Source organism: Petaurus breviceps, unplaced genomic scaffold, assembly GCF_028583685.1.
Source record: "Petaurus breviceps papuanus isolate PSGF00001 unplaced genomic scaffold, PetGlider_PUasm1.0 90822, whole genome shotgun sequence".
In the NCBI taxonomy this organism is placed as follows: Eukaryota; Metazoa; Chordata; class Mammalia; order Diprotodontia; family Petauridae; genus Petaurus; species Petaurus breviceps.
The window spans coordinates 25,128,420-25,147,068 of NW_027187351.1; the positions used below are offsets into that span (position 1 = coordinate 25,128,420).

The 18,649-nt window shown below is 39.3% G+C and overlaps 1 protein-coding gene across 1 annotated transcript in view; it reads right to left on the reverse strand.

The window, feature by feature from the left end:
* The window catches only part of COL9A1 (collagen type IX alpha 1 chain), a 124,814-nt gene that overhangs the window by 83,571 nt on the left and 22,594 nt on the right, over window positions 1-18,649 (reverse strand). The window contains exons 5-9 of the mRNA XM_069070718.1: window positions 13,549-13,626; window positions 12,686-12,706; window positions 11,056-11,130; window positions 10,501-10,536; window positions 10,295-10,357 (exon numbers count right to left, since the gene is read on the reverse strand). Coding sequence (XP_068926819.1) covers window positions 10,295-10,357; window positions 10,501-10,536; window positions 11,056-11,130; window positions 12,686-12,706; window positions 13,549-13,626 — 273 coding nt within the window. The remainder of the gene's footprint in view (window positions 1-10,294; window positions 10,358-10,500; window positions 10,537-11,055; window positions 11,131-12,685; window positions 12,707-13,548; window positions 13,627-18,649) is intronic.

The window sequence follows — 18,649 nt, forward strand, 5'->3', positions numbered from 1 at the left end:
TATTTATATCCCCAGCACTTAGTACAGCACCTGGCCCATTGTAAGTCAAGTCAATGAGCATTTCTTAAGCACTTCCTGTGTCTCAGATACACTGCTAAGTGTTGGGGATAAAGAGAAATGCAAAAACACTCCTGCTTTCAAGGAACTCACAAGCTAATAGAGGAGACAACACACAAACAGCTATGCACAAACAAGACACATGCAGAATAAATTGGAGATAATCTCAGAGGGAACACACTAAGATTAAAGAGAAATGGGAAAAGCTTCCTGTAGGAGGTGAACTTCAGAGGTTGGGGTTGTATGTGGTTTGTCTCTCACTCTCAAAGAGGACCATGACATCAGGAAGATCAGGAACATGACTTGCGATTGAATTGGATTTGAGGGAGGGAGGGCTCAACTTTAGAGAAGATCTGTAGAAAGCCAAGGAGGCCAGGAGGTAGAGAAGAGCAGGGAGAGCGTGCCAAGAATGAGGTGCAGCCAGTGAAAATTGCCTGGAGTCAGGACATGTTGTCTTGAGGAACAGCAAGGAAGTCAGTGACACTGGACAGAAGAGTACATGGAGGATGATGACTTGTGAGAAGAGTGGAAAGGCAGGAATGGGCCAGGTTATAAAGGGGTGTAAAAGTGAAACAGGATGTTCTATTTTGTCTTGGAGGCAACAGAGAACTTTGATAAACGCTTTTGGATCAATGGGTTGATTTCTTCCTGCTTTATTTTAATTTTCACTCTTCTCTGTTCTTTCTTATTTTCATTGCTGCTTCTTTTGTAAAGGGTGATTTCATGATGCTTTTTTCTCTCTTTGGTTTGGAGAAAAATGGAAAGGTACTTTCTCCTCTATTATTCTCAGAGTTCCCTTAGTTTTTCTGAGGACTAAAAGGTTGAAAGATCTTCCCATTCTTGTGTCTTCTGCCTTATCGGAAGCAGCACAGGAAGACTGAACCAATGGAATCCTGGGAAACATCTTTATTCTTCAGTCCTACCTTATAGGACACTTCAAGCTGTAGCTTCTCCTCTTGTTCTCAATAATATCTCTGAATGAGTGTCTTCTCCCTCTCATGAAACTTAGTTCTGCTCCTTTCCCTTTGATGTTTTCTCTGCCTGACCATAATAGGTGTTTGATTTACTATTAGAAGTCATTAAAACTATGTTCCTAATGAAAAGTAGTTATCTGGTTAAGCAAATTCCCATTTTGATTTTTAGTGCATATTTGTCTTTGAACTGAACTGTCCCCAATAATCTCCTGAACGAGATCCCATAATCAACTGAAAGAATTTAGTTGAAATATCCACACACAAAAAATGTCCATTGTCCAGACTATGATATACAGTCAAATGGATAGCCCATAGAGTTGATCCATCAGCACCTATATCTTCAAGAGACACTAAGGATAGATGTTGAATGGAGCCCAGAACATCATAGGAAGAAGACATTGGGCTGGATGGACTCTGGAAAATAGTTTAATGGAGTTTAATGACTCCAAGTTTATCTCTGAAATAAAAGTCCATCTTTTTTTAATGTGAATATTCTTCCAAAGATTCCATATGCCTGGATATCATGGAATGATACTACAGTATCCTAAAAATGAAAGTTGTGTGTCACCCAAAGGACAATGGGAAGGTTTGTGCTAGTTCTGAGTAGGCTGCCTTGTGACCAACAAAGAATTGTGCAAGACAAACAGCATAAAGGATATGAGCAGAGAAGAATGACCAGAAAAGGAGGTAAACCAGGAATGTGATGGCAGTAGGGAACAGGAGACAAGGTGGTAGAGTGGAGAGAGCACTGACTCTAGAGTCAGAAGAACTGGATTCAAATCCATATCTCACACTAAAAATTGTGACCTGAGGCAACCTCCTCAAGTCTCAGTTTCCTCCTCTATAAAGTGAGAGGGTAGAACTAGGTGGACCTTGAAGGGTCTTATAGCTCCAGATCAACAATCCTCTGATTAGTGGACAACACACACACTCCACAACACACAAAGTCAATAAATCTAAAGGAAAGTTCCTAGTGTGTTGGATAGCCCCCCAGAAGAGGATTTTAGAGAAGGCATAGAAAAGAGTTACATGAACTAAGAAGGAATGGATGGATGGATCTGCCCCATTGGAGGAATAACGCACATCAGTGAGATTACAGCTATGTCTACGTATCAAAGTATGATTAATATATAAACATATGTTAATTCTGTAGGCTGAATAACTTTACATTCTAGTTTTCAAAGAAGAACCTAAGAGAGTATGAGTCATTGGGTATGAGGTGCCAAGATGTCCTTTTGCTGAAGTTAAAAGATCCCAAGTTCACAAATTTGGTTGACTATGTATAAAAAAAAAAAGCATCTGTACATAAAAGGAGTCTCCTTAATAGATCTAATTTAAGTATATTATCCTTGATGTGGTAGCTTTGGTTTTCAAAGGTATAATCAAATACAGATATCCACCACTTACAGTTCACTTCAATTTAGATTCTACATGAGGTCCAAGAATTTAGCAACAGAGGAACCTTAAAGATTGACAATTACAATCTAGCTCAGAAGAAGTTGAAAGGTCTATGCTACAGATAGATAGGTACTGTGGCATTATATCATTTGGCCCCATCAAATCTCATGTTGGAGTGGGGATCAGAGGACCTAGGTTCAAATGCCAGAATTGTGATTTACTACCCATGTGAACTTACTTACTTTATATCTCTGGGCCTCAGTTCTGTCATCTAAAATTTGGAGATGCAACTTGCAAGATGGTCTCTACAGTCTTTTTCTGTTCAACATTCTATATTTCTTTGACTGTCTTGCTCCCATCTGATTTTTAACTCATGCTATTATGTACAAATCCTGTACATAACTTATTACCCTGAGTAGTTGCTATCTACCAGTCACACTATTTGTACATATGTACAAGGATTCAGAGTAAGTCTTTCCTGTGTACAACCAGCAAGGATGTTGTAATACATGTCTCTTGTACTACTGAAAAGAGAAGGTTGTTTAGAATCCAAGCATTCTGAATCTAAACTGAATTCTAATCACACCTGCTTCAGAGGGATGTTATGAAGGAGACTAAAATAATTATGTGTATCTCCCAAGAAAGACATGTTATATTTATACACGTGCACATATGTATATATTACATATACATATATGTATATATACACACATATATGTCCTTTGGGGGAGTTTACAATTATATGTTATATTTAAATATATATAATTTTTAAATATAATAATATATTCAATGCTATATGTTGTTATACTAGTACATAATAATATATTAAATATTATATGCCATATATTATAATAGTACCTACCTCCCAGAGTTATTGTGAGGATAACAAGATAATATCTGCATAGTGACTTCCAGACCTTAAAGTGCTATGTAAATAGTAGCTATTATAAATGTATATATGTATATAATAGCTAGCCTATATGCATGTATATGTATACTTTATATATACATGCATAATTGATTATGATCATTTCCTTCCTAGGTGAAATGTTACCATTAGACTTTTGGGGAATTGCTTTTACTTCTTTTGGTCTTAAAGAAAAAGGCATAAGTGAAATTGGAATGCAAAAGAAGATATGTAAAAGATTTTTTTCTTATTCTCAAAACAAATTTACAACAAAACTCCATTAATATCCTTTCAAAAGGATATCATGGGGACATATTATCAGAGCAAAGAAAGAATTGCTTGTATGTAGAACTGTTATGAAAATGAAGGTCAGAGGTAGAAGACAGCATAAATAGAATGTTCTCAGCCGTTTATACACTGCCATGCTGCTTGATGGATAATCCAGAAGTTATACCAACTCCAGAGGAACATTACAGTTATACAAACATATCATCCATGACTATTTCATAGTACCCTAAAATTCCACAAAGCATAAATAGCACTATCAACTCTGAATTATCTTGTTTTCAAATGCCTATTAACATTTTCACCTATTGTCCTTACTTAACTCCCTTCTTGATACTGTCAATGATCTCCATATTCAGTCAAGCACAGTTGTCTAGCCCCATAGGGAGTGGAACAAATAATGAAAAACCTGGGCTCTAATCCTGTCTTTGCCACTACTAATTAGCTGGGTGACCCTGAAGAAGTTACTTAATGTGGCTGAGTGCCTCAGTTTTCTCATCTGTAAAACAAGAATAATACTATCCAACCAATACACCTCACACAGGTTTTGTGAAATTAACTGAGATAACTTATTAACAAGTGTTTGGAGGAAAAATGTTATATGACTACAAAATCCCATAGTTATTGTTCAGCCATATTCTACCACCATTTTAGACAGTTCTTCATATAGCTTGAATTTCTAAAACCTTCAGCATTCTCAGAGGACCTACCCCTAGTCAATAGGAAAATCCCTAAGTACTACACCCTTTTCAGGTTTCTTCTATTGCCTTTCTCTAAATATGCTCAAGTTAAATGCAGAACCAAGAGTGAGGATGGCTGAGGGAGAGAGAAAGCAGATGTATTTATATCTTCTTTTTGTTTCTGTTTCTATCCTCTCATCATATTCCATGAGGACCACATTGAAATGTGTAGGACCTGGGGCGGGCAGGTAGCACAGCAAGTAAGAGCACTGGCTCCAGTGTTGAGATAGACCTGGAGATCGAATCCCAGGCTCAGACACTTAGCACCCACCCAGAAACACCTGGCCGTGTAACCTTTAGCAAGTTACTTAACCCCAATTGCTTAGGGGTGGCCAGGTGGTTCAGTGAGTAAGAGCACCAGCTCCAGTGTCGGGATGACCTGGATCAAATCCGGGCTCAGATACTCAGCACCACACCCAGAAATAACTGGCCATGTAACCTTGAGCAAGTTACTTAACTCCCATTGCTTTAAAAAAAAAAAAAAAAGAAATGTGTAGGACCTCTTTCTACTCCCCAACCCCTAGAAGAGAATGGATAGATCTTATATTAGAAGGAATGTCTAACCCAACCCAGATGATGAAACTGAGACCCAGGGCGGTGTTAAATGACTTGTCCACATTCATAACTGGTAGTAACTATCAGAGATAAGATTTGAACCTCTGGTGACTCCAGAATCAGTGCTTATTTAACCATCAGAGAGACACTGGACTCAAATGGAAAGGTAAAACCTAAGAGACTGGGCTGAAATGAAGGAAGAGGAAGTTTTCTACTTCCTAAATTGGTCCTGATTCTATTAAGTTAGTAGTTGGTCCTACAAAGAATAAGATGGTATCTAATCATATGCTATCCACTCCCATCTTCATCACCTTTGCATGTAGTTCTGTATTCTCCTATTGATTTAATACATACAGTCTATCATCAACTTGGGGAATATTCAAAACTACAAATCACAAACTTGAAAATTAAAAAGGTTTCCTATAGCAAATTAGGCTTACTAGGACACACAATGACTCTTTCAAGTCATTGTATTGACTAGTTCAAGCCACCAGGAGACTATCTGGGTGCATTAAACTGAATAGTCTTATGGGGACCTGAAAAAACTAGTTCCCTCTTCTATGTAGCCAACTTACTCTTTAACCCAAGAAGAATGACCAAGAGCTACATAACTGTGATATTGTAATAGTAATAGTACTAATATGCTCCTTCGTCTTTTCCAATGGTAGATTGTTGGAAGATTGTCAGTGTGTTCAGGGTCTGAACTTTGAGCCAGAAAATTCTAATACTTGCAAGGCATATGACCTTGGTCAAGTCATTTACTGCCTCGAAAATTCAGTTTCATCATTTGTAAAAATTGGAAAAATAGTATTTTCACTAGTCAATTCATGGCATTGTTGTTAAGGAAAGAATTTTGTAAACTGTAAAGTGTTATATAAATGTGAGCTGGTGTTATAATTATTACTGACTACAAAAAGAAAGAACATTATTCATTCAAGCTCAGTTTTGTTTTTAAAAATCCAGTTGATTCTGCATCAAGTTTTTTTAGCTACAGGCAAGTAAATTGATAATGATTATTATATGCATCTATAATTCCAATGATCTCAAATATTCAGTTAATGAGTAAAGAATTAATATTCCCTACTTACAAAATAAAAATGGAAATAGAGAGGTCAATCAATTCATCTGAACCATTCTAACATTTCAACTTCAACAGATCTGTGATTTCATCAATTTGGATAGATCCTTCACTGATATAGACCACAACATCCTTTTGTAGACAGCTTCATACATTGCTGCGCCACCCCCCTCCCAACTCAATGTGGATATTCCCTTCACTGACACAGATCACAACCCCTCCAATACCTTTGTAGATGGTTTCATACATTGCTGTGGCCCCCTTCAAATTCATCACTCAGTGGCCATTTTACCCCTGAGTCTTTCCAAACTTGAGTAGATTGGTGCTCAGAATGACAATGCCTTTCTAGTTTGAAGCAACATGCCAGGGTTGTGCTATGTTGGTGTAGCCTTCAAGAACTCAAAACCATCTCAGAGTTCCAAAGAGGTAATAGGATTTATATGTATATAGTACTTTTATAAATCTCAAATGAGATAATATTTGTAAATCGCTTATCACAGTGCCTCGCATTTGATAGGCACTGCATAAATGCTTACTCCCTCCCCATTTGAAAGACTGCAAAGCATTTTACATGCATGATGGTCTCTGACAACCTCATGTTTGACCCTGATTTCAAATCCCCAGTATGTGCTTAGACTTTTCCATGACCATCACTAGCTACAATACACATCAGTATTCTGCTTTGCTAACTTAGGTTTTCTCCCCAAATTTTCAGTTAATAAAGAAGAAATGTGTAGCTTAAGTTCATTATCGAAGGGCCATTTGACATTCTCCATCTCTGCAGGATGAAAGAACAAAGAGAAAAGCGTGGCAGAAATCATGCTTAAGGAAGTAATTTATTGAGTTCGTAGGACCTCAGAAACAAGGCCAGAAAGGAGGGACCTCGGAGGCCATCTGGACCAACACCTTCAATTTACAGAGGAGGAGCAAGAGGCTCAGAGAGGTCAGGTGACTTGTCAAGAGGCTCATAGGCGGTAGCAGATGCCAGGTTTGAACTGCGTTTTTTTTTGACTCCACATCTACTGATCTTTCCACTATCCTACGCTGTTATTGTTGTTCATCCTTCTCAAGAGGACCAATGACATGAGGAGGGTGATGTCAACTTGCAAGTGAAACGTATTTAAGTGAGGCAGGTCTATGCAAAGTCATCAGCCTCACTTTCTCCTCCAAAGTCAGTGAAGTCCAGTGGCAAGACATAGGTCAGGACATCTAATGATGGCCCTGGATACAGCGGGAGACCTTGGCCTTTTTAAGGTCTTTCCCAGGTCTCACTTTCTGTACTATGCTATTAAACTAGAAAATGGGTTATAGAGAAGCTATAGGCTCTTTTCCCTGTAAGAATAGTATTGATCCTCAACTGCCTGGGCTGAATTTGGATCTAGCCTTACCAGGAGGTATAGAAATGAAGACTTTTTCATTGGTGTTCTTTTAAAAGGCAGCCTTTCTTATATAATGTTAATTTTTTTAAAAAGAGCAAAAAGGATTAAGAAAGATGGAAACTTTTTTTTCAGAAATTATCTTTGCATCAGAAGAGAAAACATTCTACACAGAAATCATTTGTTACACTAAGCAACAGGGCTAGTAGTTTTAGTAGTCTCATGCTGAATGCCCTTTCGTTTTATTATGAGACCACAGTTTGGTATATAGTGTATCATTATGTGTCAAAGCAGGAGCTGAAATCAAATTAATTATATACTCTGAGTTTATATTACCCAAAGACTAATATAACATTCCTTTCCCCAGTCCTAGGGCTCTCACAATGCCACCACTTTGCATTCATAAAAAGCCCAATAAAACATTTTAACATGTAATGGGAGCCAACCCACCAAAGCATTAAATGGCTTACAAAGATTATCATTGTTACTGACTGTTAGGGAAGATCTTGTTTAATTAAATGTTTTAACTCTCAGGGAAAACTAGCTTCAGCTTTTCTTAAAATGCAAGGCCTTCTCTAAAAGTTGAAATGAAAACAAATTATGTCTATCTTCAGAGGGTTCTTGGAAATTGAAAATTACCTTTTTTGTCTAGAACTCTTTTCAGTTTTTAAAGACAAGTGGAGGACTGTTAACATCAGTGCTTCCTAAAATGAACATTAGGAGGTAAGAGGGACAGGAAGGCATTTAGCCTTCCCAGCAGTCATACAGTGGGAAAAAATAAATCATTCAATCATCATCTACATAGTAACTACTACATTCATGTACTGTTCTAGGCACTGGACATTTCTGGGGCTCAAGTGTTCTCGGGGACCCAAAAGTTAGGTAGGTGGCATAGTGGACAGAGTTTTAGACTTGGAGTCAGGAAGACCTGAGTTCAAATGCTGAGACACTTACTTAGCTAAGTTACCCAGGGCAAGTCATTTAACCTTGGTCTGCCTCAGTTTCATCATCTGCAAAATGGGGATAATAATAGCACCTAGCTCACAAAATTTTGAGAATCAAATGAAATATCTGTCAATAACTCTGAAAAATTTGAAGGGCCATATAAATATTTCTTAATATTATTGTTAGCTAAAAGTAGTTTTACTTGCATCTGAAGTTTACTTTGGCTTGGATCCTCTAGGACCTGGGAATCAGTCTTTGAAGGTAGAGATAGGATAGTTTTATTAGTTCCTAGTTTTATATGGAACTCAGTTCTGTATAGGTCATGTCAAGTTTCATCAATGATTATATTCAGGAGAATAATATGGAAAGGAATGTCTTCTTGGTTATCATTTTGAGTTTCCTTTTCATTGCATGCTATTGTCTCTTCCCAAGGTAGAAGGAGGGAGGAAAAGCAAGGAAGAAAGAAAAAGAGCTGGCCCCTTCCTAAGGAATATGTGGGTTCAAGAGCTGCCTCTGATATATACTGACTATGTGACCTTGGGCAAGTTATTCAAATTTCGAAGGTTTAAGAATGTCTCATTAAGAAAAGTCCCTCTGCCAATGTAGATTAACACCTTCTCTTGATTTTAGAGTCTTAAAGAGCTGCCTAGGACCCTGAGGTTAAATGACCTGCCCAGAGTCATCCAACTAAAATTGGAGCCAGGTATTCCTAAATGAAAAGATGGTTCTCTATCCATTACGATATATCTTATTTGTGTCTTAAATATGGTATCATTAGGATACTACCATTGCTCTTCTCATAGAGGATTTATGACTGTCACCAATCTTCTAAGGCTTTCTTCTGCCTTCCTTCCTGGGGTCTGTAATGATAATTCAGCTTGTCTTTCTCCCTCCATTATCTTCATCTCCCCGTCACTCAAAGCCATGGATCTCATTGGAAAGTCAGGAAATTAAACAGACCTGATTGGAGCTCAATACTGTCTTGTCCTCCTTCAGAATAGCATAAATATCTAGACTTGGAGTCAGAAAAATTTTCTGGATTTGAACTGGAATCAGCAGACCTGGTCTCAAGCTTTCTAGGTATAGCTTGGGGAAGTCTCTTAATCCCCTTAGCCTCAGTTTCCTCAACCATATCAACTAGAAAAAGAGGATAATGTAACTTATACCACTGATCAGTCTCACTGTGTGTCTATAAGGAAAGCGCTTTTTAAACCACAAAGGGTTTGTGTAAAACATAAATGTAAGTTGCTATGCTCCATTCTTAGGGACATTATTTTTATCTAAACTTTTTTTTAAATCTCCCCCAGTATTTATACTTTTGCTATGGTAATAGGAACTTGAGAAAAAAATAGGAGGGAAAAAAGAAGGAAGGAAGAAGGGGGGAGAGAGAGAAAATAAAATTAAAGAAAAGGAAAAAAAAAACAAGACAACCATATCTTTTCTTTAATAACACCAGATGATGAGGCTGAGTCCCAAAAATGTTCAAGATTCTGATTTAAACATCCCCTCTCCCATGAAGCAATGAAAAAAGCCTCACACTCCAACCCATGTCCATTTCCCTGCCTCAAACTAGTCAGTTGGAGATTCACTAGACAATTGATTGGGCATTAGTGAAATGATAGAGGGGGCAAAGTTAGTTCAGTAAGAGACAAGGCATCTCTGTATTCCTCTTTGCAGAAGGGGAAAAAAGGCCAAACTGTTCTTAGATTCTCCACAAACCCTTCTCTGTTTCCAAGGGGCGGAAATACCAGCACAGTCTGAATCCACTTTCCAGGGATGCTCCAGTTTTCCCCACACTCTAAGCCCAGAGCTGTCAAAAAAAAGCTGTCTGCAACGTAGCCAACTAAAGCCAGGCACAAGGTGGCATTCAAAGCCTAGCCATCAATCAGCTCTCAGTTTTTCCCTCCTCCTTAAACTTCCAACTCAACTTCAGCCCACCCTTCTGATGTTCTACCCCAAGTAAGTAACTACGTACTCACATCTGCGCCTGGTGTGCCGGGTAAGCCTGGAGCTCCTGGTTTTCCTGGGTCTCCATTGGGACCCTGAGAGGGTGGGGGAAGGAAGAAGGAAAGAGAGATTTTCAAGATGAGGCACTTAAAATAAACTTTAAAAAACTCAAAATAGTTGAGCTTCAAGGCATTTCTAAAAGGAAGGGAAAAGGCAGTAATTGAGGCCATTCACTTACCGGGGGGCCTGGGGGACCCTTTGGACCTCGATCTCCCTAGAACAAAAGAAGAAAAGGAGAGAGACTTCATTGAGTGACCCGGGGTCAAGGAAACGGGTTGTACAAGGACATGGAGTGGGAAGAGATAATTCAGATGGCACACAGTACAAATAAGACTAAGAAAGGGGAATGTGACACCTCCTCTCATAGAAATGCCCCCTGTGAGGCAGAAATTTATCCATCACTAGCAGCAGCCCAAAAGCATATACACACGAGAGGGCGCACAGGGCAAACTTACCTCTGTGCTGGGCGTAGAAGCAGACCAGAATGTTAGCATTGCAGCTAGTTATTTACTGATGGATCGGGGAGGGGGGGTCGGGCAGGGAGCAGGTTAATTTTGGTTTGGTTTGGGAATTTAGGACTACCAATCCATGGACTCATCCTACAGCTTCCTATGAACAGCCTTCGGGTTGCAGAGTAGGTGATCAGGGAAGCGAAGGACCAAAGCAAAGGGAGGCTAGATTGTCTCCCGGCCACAGATTGGGACAACCTCTCCATCCCAGAAAAGACACTTACGTCAATACCATCGATGCCAGGAACTCCTGGGGGACCGGGAGGACCAGGAGGCCCTTGGGGACCCGGGGGACCTCTCTAGTGAAGGAGGACACACAAAGAACAATTTAAAGAATTGAGCACCTTGGTACATACCCCCACCTCCACCTTCCCACTTGCCTCCCAACCAAGCCAGACCAACTCGAAGACCACAGGAGCCTCTGAGTCCTAAGGAAAACCCTGGGCTCCAGGACAGCTGAGTGCCAGGTTCCTTATGGGTTACCTGACTGGTTAGTCACTACTTTTTAAAAGTTACATTCGGGGCGGGGTCTCTACCTAGCTAGGTCTTCCACTGTTTTAGCAAGCAATCTGGACTCAGGATAAACCAGTCTCGAGTTACCACCTAAGAGTTTGTGTATTGAATGAAAGTGCAATGAGTCCTACCTCTTTTAAATTGTCTTCAAATAAAAAAGGAAGGGTTCATTGATATCTGACTTTAATCAAAAACTGATTTTGTGTTTAAGTTAAAATTCTCTAACCAGATTCTAAAAAAAAATCTCAAAAATGAGGACAAAAGCTCAGATCAGCCTATTATAACCTTTGTCTTGCAAACTGAATATATTTTAATCCTTTTCTTTGATTATACAGTGTAGAATGGGGGAGGAAACTACTGCTAACAGAAAGATAAAGTTAAGGGAGTAAGCTAGGAAATACAGCCTCCAAGGAACTTGAAGAAATTCTGCCTCGAGGAAAAGTTTTGCCTTGAAAACTACATTGGGCTTCACAGTGGAGTGGTACTTTTTATATCGAGCAAAATAAGCTTAGCTTATACAGGAACTGTTTACATATGTAACTATAAAGTAGAAATATTAAGAACATGGGGGTGGGGGGGAAGTTTTTGCTATGATTAATAAAAACCTCCTAACTACACTTGGTCAAAGCAAATTCTGTTTTCCTGATTGCAGAGCTCCATCTGCCAGGCAGGTTACAATGGGAGCTTTGTAAGTGAAACCTCAAACCTCCACTACCCTCACCCACCCCCCCATCCCCCAATCCCAATAGAAGAGGAGGGAGCAGACAGGCTAGAGCTAGAGTCTGTGGGAAGGTGCCTTTAAGACTTGGCTGTCCAGTGTCAATCCTAGATCTTTCAAAGCTCCCTCTCTTACCTCTTACCTTGAACTGGAGGGAGGAGGCTAGTCTAACCTCAGTTCCTTTTTTAGTCAGATGTACAACATTTGCACTTAGAGAATCTGCCTATAACTCTGATAAGCTTTAATATAATTTAAATTTACAAAACAACAACAACTATGTACCTATCTAATATCACCAACTTCTTTCCTGAGCATCTAGGGTTTCCTGTGAGGGCTAGCTGACTGACTTGCAGCTGGCTCAGAGGAGACTGAGTTTTCCCCTGCTCTAGCACAAACCGCAAATGATACAGGATTGGTGACTGCAGCAACAGCTGAGTTTGATGGAAGGAGAAGAGATAATCCCTAGCCTTGGACTGGTTGTGACAGACATTCTCTGATACTCTTCTGCAGTTTTTCGTTCATCAGGGCTCATCAGGTCTTCCAGAATACCTTCCTTTTAATTTTTTAGTTTTCAAAGCAGAACAAAAGAAAACAATACCCACATGCCCAGTGTCCAAACTTACCTCCCCATTGCTCAGGCTTGGCTGCAGAAGAAAGATATGAGAAAGTAAGAAACTGATTACACAAGTCACATAAGAACTTACTTGAGCCAGGCAAAAGCAAAGAAAGTGCAGAAAGACCCAAAAACGGAAGGGCCCTTGGTCCTGGGCAGCAATAGCCATGTTCACCACCTCTCTGGCTAATCCACGGGCTACACTGTCCTCCCTGTTGCCCCTGCTGGATTTTTAGACCCACAAGACACATAAAGTGACCATCATCGGCACCCTAACTTGCCACCCCCCACCCACAAGTCTGCAAAGCAAAAGCTCGGGGACACCAACAGCAAAGGTAAATCAGCAGCTGGAGGCGTCTATTTCTTCTGTTTATGAATGATCCTGGAGGAGGGTCACTAGGATTGGAGGAAACCTGGAGACTGGGGCGAGGCAAGATAGAATGACAACAGTCCCCTTTAACCCTTTCTGCAGAGGCAGCCTCAGGTTGGAGGAACTCCATAAATGGCCCTCCCAGTCTTGGCTTCTATGTCCTCACCACAGCTGCCCTAGGCATTCAGTTTCACCTTCAGCTTTACTAAGAATGACAAGTGAAGCCTACCAGGGATAAGCTTTAAGAAAAAAAAAAATGGCACACATGGGGAATATTCTGTGCAAAGGACAGATGTGCTGGGTATTCAGAAGAAAACACCAAAATGCCAGCCAGGGGTTAGGTCAAAGTGATTCCTGAAAGACAGGCTAGGGGTTGGATTTTGAGCTTTCTGTCTGACCTTAAGTGGATCAGGTGGATAAAGATATGTAGCTAACTCCTTAAGAGAGGGCAGCAGCTAGAAAGGAAAAGAAGGGGATGGAAGAGGAAAGTGCCCCAGCTTTACCTGTGCTGGAAGTTCATGGCAAGTTTCTCTTCTGGGTCTCAGAGGGTCACAATGAATCAGCAACCACTGGAGTTCAAACTAGAGAAAGACAAAACAAAGTTCAGCTCCTTTTTGAACAGAAATAAGTGTGCATGAACATCCCTAAAACCCTATTGTGATCATTGTTTGGTTTAAAGCCCAGTTCCCTACAGGCCACCTTCTATATGAAACCATCCCTGAGCTTCTAGTTTCTCCCCATCAAATTTTATTTGTCTTTACTTTGTACATGTATACAGTTAGATGTGTACGTGTTGATTCCTGTATAGAAGGTAAGCTCCTTGAGGGCAGGGAATGTTTTCATTTTTGTTTTTGCATCCAACAGTTACAGTAGTACCTGACCCACAACAGGTGCCAGTAAAATGCTAGTTGGCTAATAAATATTTTATATATATCATATATATATATATCTTATATAAGATATTTACATATCTTATATAAGATATATAAGTTTTTATAAAAGATATATGCACATATTATATAAGATATATGTCTTATATATCAATACTTGCTGATCCTCAATGAATTTACAATTATCCCTTTGATTGGTAAATACTTATTAAATTATTTTAATGCTTATCATCACACAGAGGCAACCCTAGGTTCTCAAAAACTATACCAGCACAAAGCATTTTGGGCAGGTCCTGCCTAAGTGGAAAGACTATATATAGACCTAGAAAGAGACTGTGAAGACCAGTCCAGGTACAGTTGTCCCTTCCATATTGGACTTTCCCCGTAGTGGTCCTGATATATCTCAGGTCAGCATAGGAAATTAAATGGAAATTTGGGGGGAGTTTTACAGAAGCTTCAGACAATGAGAAGGCCAGCATCTAAGGCAGAAAAAGTTTAGAAACTCAGAAACCCATAAAATATATGTATAACATTATATAACATTAACATATTTTATCTTTTGGGGAGGCCAAGTAGCACAGCGAGTAAGAGCATCAGCTCTAGTGTTGGGATGACCTGGGGATCAAATCCGGGCTCAGACACTTAGCATCCACCCAGAAACACCTGGCCATGTAACCTTGAGCAAGTTACTTAACCCCAATTGCTTTAAAAAAAACATATATTATCTTTTAATAACATAATAATTCAGATTTCTTCTCTGGCGCAAAGGGGGAGGCCAAAAAATTTTACATGGATTTTCCAGATCGTAAGGCTGCTGTACCTCTAACCCCCTCAGTGGGGAAGGGATAATTGTAAATTCATTGAGGATCAGCAAGTGAAGGTCAGTCACCATGTGATGAAAGTAGAATCAGGAAGACCTGAGTTTAAATTCAGCCTCTGTGACCCTAAATTCAGCTGTGTGACCCTGGACAATAGTAATTATTAATGAAGGGGTATAATCTTCATTGGGAGAGGAAGTACACAGAGATGAAATCCTGTAATGAAGTTAGTGAAATGTGAAGATATAACAACTATCATCAAGTTAGGGCCAAGTAATATAATGGAGAGGCCATTATGTAAAGTAGCACAAAAGCTATTTTGGTGATTAGAGGCTATCTTGACCCTGGCAGATTGGGTAGTATAGAGCATTGGTATCAAATTCAAATAGAAATGGGGGTCATACATAAGGATCTTTGCAGGTCTCATATTGACTTAGAAGAACATATATTAATATTATCTATGTTCCATTGTATTTTTATTTGCTCTGTTAAGTATTTCACAATTATATTTTAATCTAGGTGTGGCCCCATTGAAGGGTACATTTGACACCTCTGTTAAAGAGTATGTGTTTTTCCTTCTCTGGTAGAAAAGACCAGAAAGAATTTGCCCTTTCCACACATGCAAATAAAGCTGCTCTGTCCAAGGACCCCCAAATTCTGGGTGCCATAATGGTTAGGAGATTTGCCAAAGGGGCACAGAGAGCTACATCCCAGCCCTGCTCCCCTCAAACAGGACAAGAAAGAACACCTGTACCTGGTGGACACTTTTGATCTCTATGGAGATGGAAAAGAATCACAACAAGCAATGCCAGGAGAGGTGGCAACAGACAGGGGGAGTAAAGCACAAGAAATCTAGGTTCCAAGAGAAATTTTGAGTGTTGGAGAAGAAAGAAACGCCAGAATGATGATACCCTTAGAATATGAGATGTCAAAGAGTAGGGAAGAGCAAGGTCCAGTGGGCTGTGATATGCAGAGTCAGGAAAAGAATAAAAAAGAAAAAAAAGAAGATTTGAACTCATCTAGTTGGTGAAAGATTTTTTTTCCAAAAATTAAGGATTAGTCATACAAAAGGTAGAAGTAGCTAGATGGCTCAGTGAATAGAGTTTCAGGCTTGGAGCCAGGAAGACCTGAGTTCAAATCCAACCTCAGACACTAGCTGTGTCATCCTGGGCAAGTCACTTAACATCTATTTACTTTAATCCACTGGAGAAGGAAATGTCAAATCATTCCAGTAACTTTGCCAAGAAAATCCCAGGGACACTATTGGTATGCTATGCTATGGTCCATGGGGTCCCAAAGAATTAGATGTGACTGAATAACAACACCACCCCATCCTCCCCTCTAACACACACATAACAAGTTGTTAGTTTACTCTTATTCCTAAAATTACTTTTTTATCACTTTGCATATATTTTGCATTTATTAATTCACTTATTTCTATGCATATTGTCCCATCTCCTCCCACCGCCCCCCACCTGACCCCCAAAAGGAAACTCCTTGAGGGCAGGGGCTATTCTGTTTTATTAACATGTGTTTATTGAATTGAATTGAGGAGCAAAAAAGTTGAAAGTAGGAAATAAGCACAGTAATGGGAAGAATGTAGAGCTCTGACCAAGAAAAGCACTAAAGCAGTAAAGGAGGGGAGGGGGGAAGATTTGAAGGTCACCAGAAAAACCTATAGAAAGTTGTTATCAAGCCGTGTGACCTTGGGCAAGTCACTTAACCCCAACTGCCCTCCAAAAAGCAAAAAAAAAAAAAAAAAAAGCTTTTATCATCCTCAATTGTATTTTTTGTGAGAAAGTTGCTTCATAGGCACTACAATCCAGTAAACTGGTGTTCCTGAGTAAATAAATTCTATTTGTACTTGGAAGCCTTCTGGCAAACCACCAGATCATAAATCCATACACATTAAGCCTTTTTCTTCCATTCAAGGGAGATATTTCCCCCTCTAAAAATCGATATTATCTCAAACATGCTAAATCTAGAGAGGGGTTAAATTACTGTCTTATTACATCTGGGAAGATATACCGGGTTATGTGACTGGATGTCAGGGTGTGTGGCCAGACAAAAATCAGGTAACAGAATGTCTGAGGTCCTTCACTCCTGCCCATTTGCAGAGGGAGGTTTCAAATGAGGAAAAACCTCAACCTGCCTGTGATTGTAGGTGTCTTAGGAAGTGTGAGGCTCAGAAAGGGTTAGTAACTTGCTCATGGTCACACAGCTAAGTGTTAGAATTGGGATTTTAATGTCTGCCTGCATGATTCCAAGCATTACACCACACTGCCTCTGTTGTCAAAGTCAAGAGATTAAAATAAGTCCTGTGAAGAGACAGTGTGGTTTAGTGGACATGTTGGTAATCTAGAAACCAGAAAGACATTCTCACTGCATTCCAGTCTCATCTCTGTCATATACTAGCTATGTGACTGGGCAAATCTCTTAAGTTCACAGCCAACTTCTAACTGAAATTTAGCTTCCATTATGAATGCAGACAATAAATATTATTCTATAGCACAGTCTGCCAAAGGGATACATGATACAAAAAAAGTTAAGAACCCCTGCTATAAGTTGAAGAGAAGGTGACAACTTGCATTGGTAGAGTCTTCAAACAGAGAATTCCCTATATCAATGAAATCATAGGCCCAGGCCCTATTCCCCATCCCCTGAGAAAAGAGGTCATGGGATAATAAAAAAGGCTATTTATACTTCATTAAAGTCATTTGCATGCAGATAACTCACATATTCAGATAAATGTAATATTTCTATTTTAAAAAAAACTATTTGCATTATAATCACCTTAGAAGCTTTAATTATGTGACTAATCAAGAAATCTACATCCTTTTTGTTTGGACTTTTCCTAAGAATGATCTATTTACAAATGCAAAGCAATTCCTGAACATGTTTTTTCTCCAAGTTTGTAATGTTCTTTGGCCAAAGCAGAACATCTGTTTAAATATATAAAATACTTTTGTGTGGTACAGTTTAATAGGGAATCACACACAAATCCATCTTTCAGATGAATCTTGAACCAAGGATTATGGAACTTATCTGTGCATTAATATAAACACCAACTAAGAATATTAAGAATTTTGTATAAATCTATCTTTTGGAAGCACGTAGTATGAATTCCAATTTTCAGATTATTAAAGAAAGACTGGTAGAGTGCCTTGGACTTGACATTAAACACTTCCAAAAAAAAACTAGCTATAACACCTTCACTCTAAGATACCTTGAGAGATCGCACCACGTAGTAGATAGTGAGTTGGCCTCTGAGTTAGGATATACTGGCCTCGATTCGAGTCCTGCATCTGATATATATTGGTTGTATGACCCTGGGTAACTTGTTTAATCTCTTAGTATCCTAGGTATTTCTCTAAGACTATGTATAACTCCTCCAATTTGATATAAACTTGGTATACAATGGCCTGCCTTTCCAGGCCAAGGATATATGTTTGGTTCATGACCATGGAACTGAGTAAAGTTATCTGGAGTCTATTGGGATCATATCCATATCATGAGACAACATGGCAGAAGCTCATTGGACTAAAAGTAAGAAGACCTAAGTTTTAGCCATTCATTTGTTCACTCACGTGTGCAAAAGCTATTTGTTGAATCACTACTATGCAAACAGAACTGTGCTAGGTACTGAGGGAATGCAAGAGCCTTTGTCTTCATCATATTCCCCGCACCCTAGCAGCTTACAGTTTAGGAAAAGAGGTAATATATGTATTTAACTATGCTATCAAAAAGTGGAATATATACCTAGCATTAAGACCCTCCACAATAACTGCAAACTACCTTTCCAACCCTAATTCATATTACTCTCATTTTCAGAGGCTAGAGCTATGGGCCTGGAGTCAAGAAGGTCCGAGTTGAAATACAGCATCAGATACTCACAA